The sequence below is a fragment of the Galeopterus variegatus genome, unplaced genomic scaffold (assembly GCF_000696425.1).
Source record: "Galeopterus variegatus unplaced genomic scaffold, G_variegatus-3.0.2 Scaffold1193, whole genome shotgun sequence".
Lineage (NCBI taxonomy): Eukaryota > Metazoa > Chordata > Mammalia > Dermoptera > Cynocephalidae > Galeopterus > Galeopterus variegatus.
The window spans coordinates 279851-289897 of NW_007727304.1; the positions used below are offsets into that span (position 1 = coordinate 279851).

General features: G+C 40.7%; 1 protein-coding gene across 1 annotated transcript in view; it reads left to right on the forward strand.

Moving 5' to 3' along the window:
- Positions 1 to 7339, forward strand: part of LOC103592664 — an 11085-nt gene extending 3746 nt beyond the window's left edge. Inside the window, 5 exon segments of the mRNA XM_008575466.1 lie at positions 3233 to 3354; positions 3893 to 3946; positions 6762 to 6992; positions 7060 to 7143; positions 7145 to 7339. Coding sequence (XP_008573688.1) covers positions 3233 to 3354; positions 3893 to 3946; positions 6762 to 6992; positions 7060 to 7143; positions 7145 to 7339 — 686 coding nt within the window.
- Positions 7340 to 10047: the final 2708 nt, after the last annotated feature.

Consider the following 10047-nt stretch of genomic DNA (forward strand, 5'->3'; position numbering starts at 1 on the left):
AAAAAAAAAAAAAAAAAAAAAAAAAAAAAAAAAAAAAAAAAATGATATATATACATACACACATATAAGGTAAAACCTAGAGCAACCATTAAACAGCTATAGAAAGAGATATATTAAAAAGCACTGTAGATAAATCAAAATGGAATTCTAAAAAACCCCCTCTCTCAAGAATTGCTAGGACAAGTAGGCAGAAAACTATCAAGGATATAGAATTAAGCACCACCATCAACCATCAGGATTTAATTGATTTCTTTTTTCTTTTTTTTGGTAGCTGGCCAATATGGGGATCAGACCCTTGACCTTGCTGTTATGGCACTGTACTCTAACCAACTGAACTAACTGGCCAGCCCCCCTAATTGATTCTTACAGAATACTCCACCCAACAGCAGAATACACATTTTTTTCAAGTGTCTGTGGAACATATACCAAGATAGACCATATCCTGGGTCATAAAACAAACCATAATAAATTTGAAATAACTGAAATCATATACAGTGTGTTTTCAATCACAATCAAATCAAAACAAATCAAAAAACAAGTATAACAGGAACATCTTCAAACAGATACTTGGAAACTAAACAACACACTTGTAAATAATCAAGGGATCAAAGAGGAAATCTTAAGGAGGAACAAAAAATACTTTGAATTAAGTAAGATGAAATATTTAAATTTGTGAGACAAAAAGTAAAACAAAATTTGTTGGACACCACTAAACAGATTTTCAAAAAAAAATTCATAGCAGTAAATTCATTCATTAAAAATGAGGAAAAGTCTCAAATCAATAATCTAAGCTCTGATTGTAAGAACTTAGAAAAAAAAGAGTAATATAAATTCAAAGCAAACGAGAAGGAAATAATAAATATAAAAGCAGCAATCAATGTAATTGAAGGCTGGCCATTTAGCTCGGTTGGGTAGAGTGCAATGTTATAATACCAAGGTCAAGGGTTCAGATCCCTGTACCGGCCAGCCATCACAAACAAACAAGAAAAAGAAATCAATGCAGTTGAAAACAGAAAAACAATAGCGAACATTGGTAAAAAGCCCTATTACTATTAAGGAATTGAATGCATAATTTAAAAACTCTCCAAAAAGAGATCTCCAGACCCAGGGGATTTCATTGGAGAATTATAACGATTGCTGTAAAAAGAATTAACTCCAATTTTTCACAAACTCTACCAGAAAATAGGAGAGGAAAGGACACTTCCCAGTTCATTTTATGAAGCTGATATTACCCTGATACCAAAACCAGAACAAGACAGTACAGTACCATGAAAGAAAACTACAGACTAATATCCCTCATGAATATAGGCACAAAAGTCCCTAACAAAATATTAGCCAAAAAAATTCAATATGACCAAGTGGAATTTATTCCAGGGATGCAAAAAGGGTTCAATATTTGAAAAAAAAAAAAAACTTTTGCACTGTGGAAAACAGTTTTGCAGTCCCTCAAAAGTCAAACAGAGAATTATCATATGACCCAGCAATTTCACTCTTAGATATATTCCCAAAATAATTGAAAACAGGTACTCAAAAACAAATACTTGCCTACAAATGTTCATAACATTTTTTTTTTTTTGGCAGCCGGCCAGTACAGGGATCCAAACCCTTGACCTTGGTATCATAACAGCATTATTTGTAATAGCCAAAAAGTGGAAACAATCCAAATGTCCATCAGCTGATGAATAGATAAACAAAATGTGTATCCATACAATGGATGAAACTTGATAACATTATGCTACATGAAAAAAGTCAGACACAAAAGGTGACACGTATTGATTTCATTTTATATAAAATGCCCAGCATAGGAAAATCCACAGGGACACAAGATAGGTTACTGTTGCCAAGGGATGAAGTAGGGGGAAAGGAATTGGGAATAACTATTCATAGGTATAGGTTTTCTTTTGGGGGTGATGGAAATGTTCTAGAATTTAAACAGTGATGATAGTTAACACAACATATTGAATGTACTAAAAACCACTGAAGTCTACACTTTAAAATGGTGAATTTTGTGTTTTATATCTCAATTTTTTAAAAAAACTTTTGCTTTGTGAAAGACCCTGTTAAGAGGATAAAAAGACAAGCCACAGATTGGGAAAAAATATTTGCTAGCGACATATCCAACAAAGACTAGTATCAGGACTATAAAAGAGCTCTCAAAACTCAACAGTAAAAAAAAAGAAAAGAAAAGAAATCAACTTAAAAAATAGGCAAAAGACATGAAGAGTCATTTCATTAAAGAGTATATAATGACAATAGCAAACATTTATTGAGTGCGTAGTGCTAAATTCATTCCTAAAACCTTGATCCATTTAATTCTTAACAACAACCCTATCACGTAGGTACAATCATTAGTTCCACCCTATAGATGAGAAAACTAGGGTCAGAGAATAGTAAGGTAACTCGCTCAAAGTTACATAGTTAATAATTGGTAGGGCTATCGTTCAAATTCAGGCTGTCTGGCTCCAGAGTCTGTGATATTGACCACCATGCTAATAACCAGGCAACTTCACCTCCAGTACTCAAGTTTTTCAGCTTTCCTTGAAATTTGCATCAACATTCCAGTAGCTGCTGCCCTCTGTAGGCAGGGCATTGTAATACATTTGTCACACTGCCCACGACTCTCTATTCAATAGAGTTTATTACTTCCAGTTCACCTCACTCATTGATATTGTTAAATCTTTTTAGACATGTAAGTTTTCACACCCTGCCATTCAATGTTACCTTGGGCTTACAAAATGAAAAGGCCATGTAGGGCCGGCTGGTAGCTTGGTAGGATAGAGCTCGGTGATGTAACACCAAGTTCAAGGGTTTGGATCTCTCACAATGAACAGTGCCAAAAAAAAAAAAAAAAAAAAGGGAGAGAAAAGGGAATATTAAGACTATATCAATTTAAAGCTAACAAAGAAGAACAACCATTAGAATTAACATGAACTCTGAATTGTAGAATATTTTTAAAGTAACTATAATAAAGCAAATGCAAATAGATACTGCTAGTGTTGCAGCATTTGTTTTTCATTAAATACATTTATCTATGGGTCTGTTCATACTATTAATTACTTCATCCCTTTTCTAAATTAACTGTTGTTAACTCTCCTTTCCCTACCTCACCCTCAGTGTAGTAGCGGTCAGTGTCCCTCATATGTCCCCTTGACATTCACCTTTCCCTTAGAGGCACAAGGTCATCCTCAGGCAACTTTTTTTGCTTAAGGGCTTGCTTTTGGTTCTCCTACAGGGAGCAGGCCAGAAATGCCAGAAGAGTTGACATCCCCAGAGAGCTGCCACCAGGCAATTATGGATGAGCAGAAGAGGATAAATACCCCAGTTTCCCTGCCCCTTGGGTGTGACAACTCTGAGGCATGTTCCCAGTAGTTCCCAGCAGGATTGAAGACCAGTTGCCCTCAGTAATAACCTGCTCACTAATACACCCTTTATTCATTTCTTTCCTTTCCTTGTCTCACTTCCCCACTTCCCTACAAGCGCTTTCTGGAGTCCCTTCTCAAATGAACCATTTGCACTAAAATCCTTTTCTTGGGTCTGATGAGCACTCACCCCAGCCTAAGATACCCATTCCAGGAAAGAGAGACCAGCAGTTTCTTTAAAAACACAGCCTCACCCAGGAGGAAAGTAAAGACTGGCTGTTTCTAGCCCATTGACAAGGATTAAGCTGGTGGTTTTAGATGGAGAAATAATATGATCCAGCTTTGAACTGAGAAGGGGTGGGGGTAAAAGCAGAAATATGTGAAGCCCCAAGTCACATGCTTTCCTCCTCACCTCTGGATTCATCCAGGTCTGAATTTCCAGTCATCGAGAGTTTGGGCTCCACCGGGGGCTCCAGCTAACTCCTCCAAGGGCATCTGTGATGGACTGAATTATGTCCTTTCAAAATCCATAGGTTCAAGCCCTAACCCCCAATGTAACTATATTTGGAGATAAAGCCATTCAGGAGGTAAATTAAGGTTAAATGAGGTCGTAAGCATGGGGCCCTAGTTCAATAGGACTGGCATTCTCAAAAGAAAAGAAAGAAACACCAAGAGTGTATATGCACAGAGAACAGACCAGGTGACACAGTGAGAAGGCGGCTGTCTGCAAGCCAAGGAGAGAGGCCTCAGGAGAAACCAAACACCTTGATCTTGGATTTATTGGCCCCAGAACTGTGAGAAAACTAATTACTGTTGTTGAAACCACCCAGTCTGTGGTATTTTGTTGTGGCAGCCCTAGCAGACTAATACAACAACCCTCGACAGATGGGAGACAATCTGAAGTACATATAAATTTCTCCACCTCCAGTCCTTTGAGCAGACAACTCTGAAAAGCACTTAGTATGCTGCTCAGGAGGTTTCAGCAGAATCAAGGCCCTACTGCCCCATGCACTGACCCCAATCCATAACACACTCTAATATTGGCTTTACCTCCTTCCCTGTCAGTTTCCTACTCTCTCACTCCTCTTTATTAGAATCACCCTAACTACATTGCCTGCATATAAGTCCTTATCTCAAGCTCTGCTTTTGAGAGAACCCAAGCTAAGACAGGGCCTGCCCCCCAGACAAAAGTAGAATCTGGAGTCTAGAGGGATTTCTAGGAATGGCAGCTCTTGGGGCCCTACTCATATGCAACAACCAGGATGTGTGTCTGTAGCTCCTCAGACACAGAATGAATTCAGAGATGCACCAAGCAACAAAGGTCTACTTCATTGAATATAACCTTTCCCACCAGAAGACCAGCTATCAGCAGCCACATAAGGCAGAAGAATCAATAGGAGCAAAGCTGACATCTGTCCAAGGACTAAGTACGGGGCCCTTCCCAAAGTTCCTGGGACTATGTAAACCTGTGATTCTTTTTTTGTTTCTTTGTTTGTTTGTTTGACCAGTAAGGGGATCGCAATCTTTGGCTTGGTGTCGTCTGCACCACGCTCAGCCAGTGAGCGCACCGGCCATCCCTATATAGGATCTGAACCTGCGGCCTTGACGCTCCCAGCACCGCACTCTACCAAGTGAGCCATGGGGCCAGCCCAAACCTGTGATTCTTGAATGATTCCATGGAGGGAATGAAAAGGGCTTGGATAATAACTGAAATTTGATTTCCTGCCAGGTAAATGGATGAAGGCTGAAAGCTGATGACATTTGGTTTACCAAAATAAGGAATAAGACATGTCTTGCACTCTGGGGCTTTAGACCCATTAATAGCTACAACTGATTGAATAAGAAACTGAGATCAAGGCATGTTTCATACCATCTTCCAGAAGTCTCCACCCACCCGGGGGCCTGGGGCATGTAGAAGGGGACCAGACCCCCCTGTCCCACAACCAGGCACACTGCACCAGTGCCTCGGGGTCTACCTGGGGACCCAAGGCATGGAGAAGGGGACCAGACCACCCTCCCACAGCCAGGTACACTGTGCCAGTGCCTCGGGGTCTACCCGGGGACCAGAGGCATTGAAAAGGGGACCAGACTCCACTCCCACATCAAAGCACACTGCACCAGTGCCTCAGGGCCTGCCCGGGGACCCGAGGCTTGGAGCTGAGGACCAGACACACCCCACAACCAGGCACACTGCCAGCACTAAGGAGCATGCCAAAAACATCACCTCCATGTGGGTGGCCCACCACAGCCACCACATTAACCATGGCTGCCACAAAAGCAGCTGGACGCCACAACCACCACACAGATGGTCTGCCAACCATGGGAGTGCATTGATACAAGGAGAGTCATCAGCAGAGATAAAGAAAAGAAGAGAATGTCTCTCTCCACAAAGCCCATTTTGGAGTGACATAAAAAGCATCTGTTCTATGATAATACTGGGGGACCTGATCACACCTCTCAGCATTGGACAGATCTTCTAGGCAACAAGTCGACAGAATAACCATTTTTCTTTCAGAAGGAGAGAAGAAATCTAGGGTAATTAGAGGGGGCAGGGGAAAGGGGATGGGAGAGATTGGACAAGAGGCATAAAGAATAATTACGATTTGTAACAATATATTTGCTAGTAATATCGATTTGATCAACATATCTCAATGTTGAACCCAAAAAATATGTGTAATCAATTTTGATTCAATAAAAATAAATAAAAAAGAAGTCCCCACCTAGAGGTGCTCAGACAAGTTAATACCAAATTAAAGATATTGTGTATTGCATGTATTTATAAAAGGGAAGAAATGTTTGCCTCTTCTGTTCCCTTTTTCCTTAGGCCTAATTTAAGTACAGAAGAAAAAGAAGTTATGAAGAACTCCCTTTTGTTGTGCTTGTTTTTTTAACATTGCATGTTATTTCATACCATTGATAACACAATATAACGACCAAAAACAAGAAGCCAGGCTTCTTTAGTTCATCCTATTTTCTCGCTTCTAAACAATAGTGGGAACAAAGCCCATAGGAAAATTTCGCCTGCCAGACACATTCTTGTGATTATTTGGAAATATGCTAGAACTGATGGCAGCCCTCTTGATCTTTTATAAGAAGTAAAAATTAACAAATTTTGCTTTAAAAGAAATTTCTTCCCCTATTTACCAACTTCGAGTTTCCCCATTTTGAAGTTTTCAGATAGATACTATAAATTGTCTTCTGTGAGGTTTCTTCTTAATTGCCTGCAAGATTTCATAAAATTAACACCTATTGTATACCTTAACCTTGCACGTAGCTGGGAAACTCTCGTCAAATCGTCAAGTGGATGAATAAATTGTTTAGCTAGGGTAGTTAAGAACTATCTGAACAGAAAGTTCTTCAACGTCCTTCCATAATGCACCTCGAGTCCTCTGGGGCTGAAAGAAACATTCAAAAGGACAGCTGAGGCTTCCGCGGCGGCAACCGCGGGGCTCAAAGGACTGGCTGATCGGCGGAGAAGGGGCGGGGCGCGGCCAGGCCAAGCCCGGGGACTCCGCCTGCTGCAGCTGCCCCCGGGAGCCCCCGCCGCAGCCCCCACCTCGGAGCCGGGCCCGCGAGCTAATCCGAGCCAACGGCCGGAAGCAAGCCGGAGGGCGTCCCGGAGGCGGCAGCGCGGTGACGGCTCAGGGCCCAGCGTCTTCTTTCAGAGCCACCTCCCACCCCCCCACCCCCGGGGCCGCAGGTTACCGTCAAGCAGCACCGCAAGGAGATACGGCAGCGCCTCAGCCTGACGGAGAGCATCCTGGAGCAGCTCGTGCGCCTCTGCTACGGGCCAGGAGGGGGACATCCCGGAGCTGGAGGCTGGACGGGACGAGCTCGTGGACGTGGAGACTGGCAATACCCGAGCGGCCAGGGGCAAGGCGCTGCTGGCCGACTGTTACAAACCCACTGAGGCCTTCATCTCTGGCCTGCTGGACAAGATCCGGGGCATGCAGAAGCTGAACACACCCCAGAAGAAATGAGTCCCCGACCCAGATGAATGGTGGCTCCTACACGACAGTCGGTGCCTCCCGACTTTGTAGCAACAGCAGTACGGGGTGACCCTGCGGCCAGGCCTGGTGCCAATAAACAAGGCTCTCCCTGCCTCTGGCCCACCGGCTTCTTGCCCCGCCCCCTCAGTTTTCCATTTTGGGGTTTTTTAGTTATTAAACTGATGAGACTTTTTCTGTTTTTATATTGACTCTGTGGTGCGGGCCCTTTAATAAAGCTAGGATATGGCTTTGGCAGCCAAAAACCAAATAACGAAAGAACAGCTCAGTATATTACCAACTCCTGTCAGGATCCTGAGTGTAGGCATTTTAAGTGTGAATAGCTAAGTAGTGTGAGAACGTGACTGCTTCTGGAATAGGTAAAGTTACAGAAAATACAGTAGGGAACACAGAAGTTAGCTTCTCTCCTTCCTGGAATGATCCACGGCTTAGCCATCTCTTATGTGATAAAGAAAATAAACCCTGCGCTGAATTCAGTATAAAAGAGAAATGTTAAGGATTCACAATAATAACCAGCAATTAATATTATTTTATATATATAATAATATTAATATATTTAATGTATATACACCAATGACTTCATTCAAAGAATCTTAAGTAAACAGTCACATTGATATATAGAACAAAATTCAATAGCCATATCTACATATCCACAGACCTACCTGGACTAATATACTTTCTAATTTATTCACTTTTTTTACTTAAATAAATCTGCCTAATAGGGAAACTTCAGGAAACCGAAAGTGCAAAAAGTGTTATTTCCTCCCTCGACCTCATCTGCTTTCAGCCCCAGACGCAGCCCCAGCATCCAGCATCTAGCTCCCTACACTCAACCTCCTGCTGTTGGCCATCAGATAAATATTCCTCATTTTTCCTGAGCTAGAGCCTTCTGTAGTGGTCCCAGGTATAACTTCTGTCATGCCCTGGGAGTGGAACGTTGTGGTGGACAGGAGCTCTTCTAAGTGGTGTCTGTCCAGAGAAACAGCTGTCCAATAGAAATATAATATGAGCCACAAGATGCAAGCCACATATAAATAAAAAATGTTTTAATAGCAACATTGAAAAAAGTGAAAAGAAACAAGCAAATTTAATATTAGTAATGTATCTTATTTAATCCAATTTATTTAAAACATTCTCTTTCACCATGTGATTGATACAAAAAAAATTATTCATGAGACATTTTACATTCTTTTTTTTTTTTTTTACTAAGTTTTCACATTTTGGTGTATATTTTACACCTACAGCACATCTCAATTTGGACTAGCCATTTGCAAGTACTCAATAGCCAGATGTGACTAATGACCCCGTATTGAACAGTGTGGATCTAGAGTACACTGTGGTAGCACATTCATAGAACGGAAGGCAGGAAACATGGCATTGCCCTAAACACCCCCGGCATCACTCTTCAGGAAACACTGCTATCAGAGTTTCCTCAGCTAGAGTTCATGATATGAAGGGATCCCTGTTCATCTAATACTGAATGAGATTCCTTAGTTGACCCTAAAACTGCCTATAACCTCCTCAGAGGTGTTGCAGTAACCTCCAGACTAAGAATTGACTATCTGGTCTTAGAATAGATCCTTCAACCTGGAAAAGACCCACCTGGATGCACCTCAGGTTGGGAGTGCCCCTCCTTTGGGCCACTGGTGAAACTAGACAAAGCTCTGGACTGGAAGCTGAAGATTGCTTTGTTAGATAATGGGTTCTGTTTCCCCCTCTTTTTCCTGGCAAGTTCTTTTAAAGCTGTTCTAAACTTGCTGCCCTTTAGTATTTCTGCTGTACTCTAATTCTATTTTATTTCAGGCCATGTGCACAGTCAACATGGAGTGTGAAAAAGACTATGTAAAGCATACAGCCATTATTTAAATTATCTCACTACATGTAAAAATAGCATACACTCTGTCATCCTGAGGGAGAACTGTAGACTAGTCACACAGCTCTGCTATCTGAACTCACTAGACCACATCACTGCTCAACTCTGTTTGCCATCGAAAATACAGGTCTGGTCTAACTGTGCCAGTTCTGTTTTGTAGTTTTTTAAGATTTTTTTTTTAAATAAAGGGTATGAAAAATAACTAGTTTTGATTTTTTTTATCATTTGTGGGCCAATGAATCATAAAATCATAGAATCACATACTTTTATAGATGGTGAAAGGCAAACCTCTTCACATTGTAGATGAGGACAGTTTTCTTTTAATAAAATGTACAAGTCTTGATGTGGATTTTAATCCAGAGATTTTTTTTCAAAAATCAAGATATTTTAAATCATTTATATTCTTAGGAAGTGATCAGAAAAATAATTTTAAAATATTAAAACTTAATTTGTTTAACAATCATTTATTGGGAGCCTCCTATGTGCTCTGAAGTCTGATAGATACTGATACCATGAGGACAGATAATTTGATCCCTGTTAATATTTATTCCAATACATTATGATGGAAGTTTACATAATTTGTAATAAACATCTAGTAACAAACATATAACAATTTAGCTGACTTGTTATTTACAATACATAAGGATACCTTTTCCTTTGTGGTTAACCACAGTAATGACACTGGTTAAATAACAAACTAGAACTTCAGCCAGAGATAAAAGAAGCATTAAATAATAGAGCAGAAGAGATTTAATGACAGATAGAAGGAAGACTTCCTGACAAGAAGGTTATTAAAACACTAGACTGG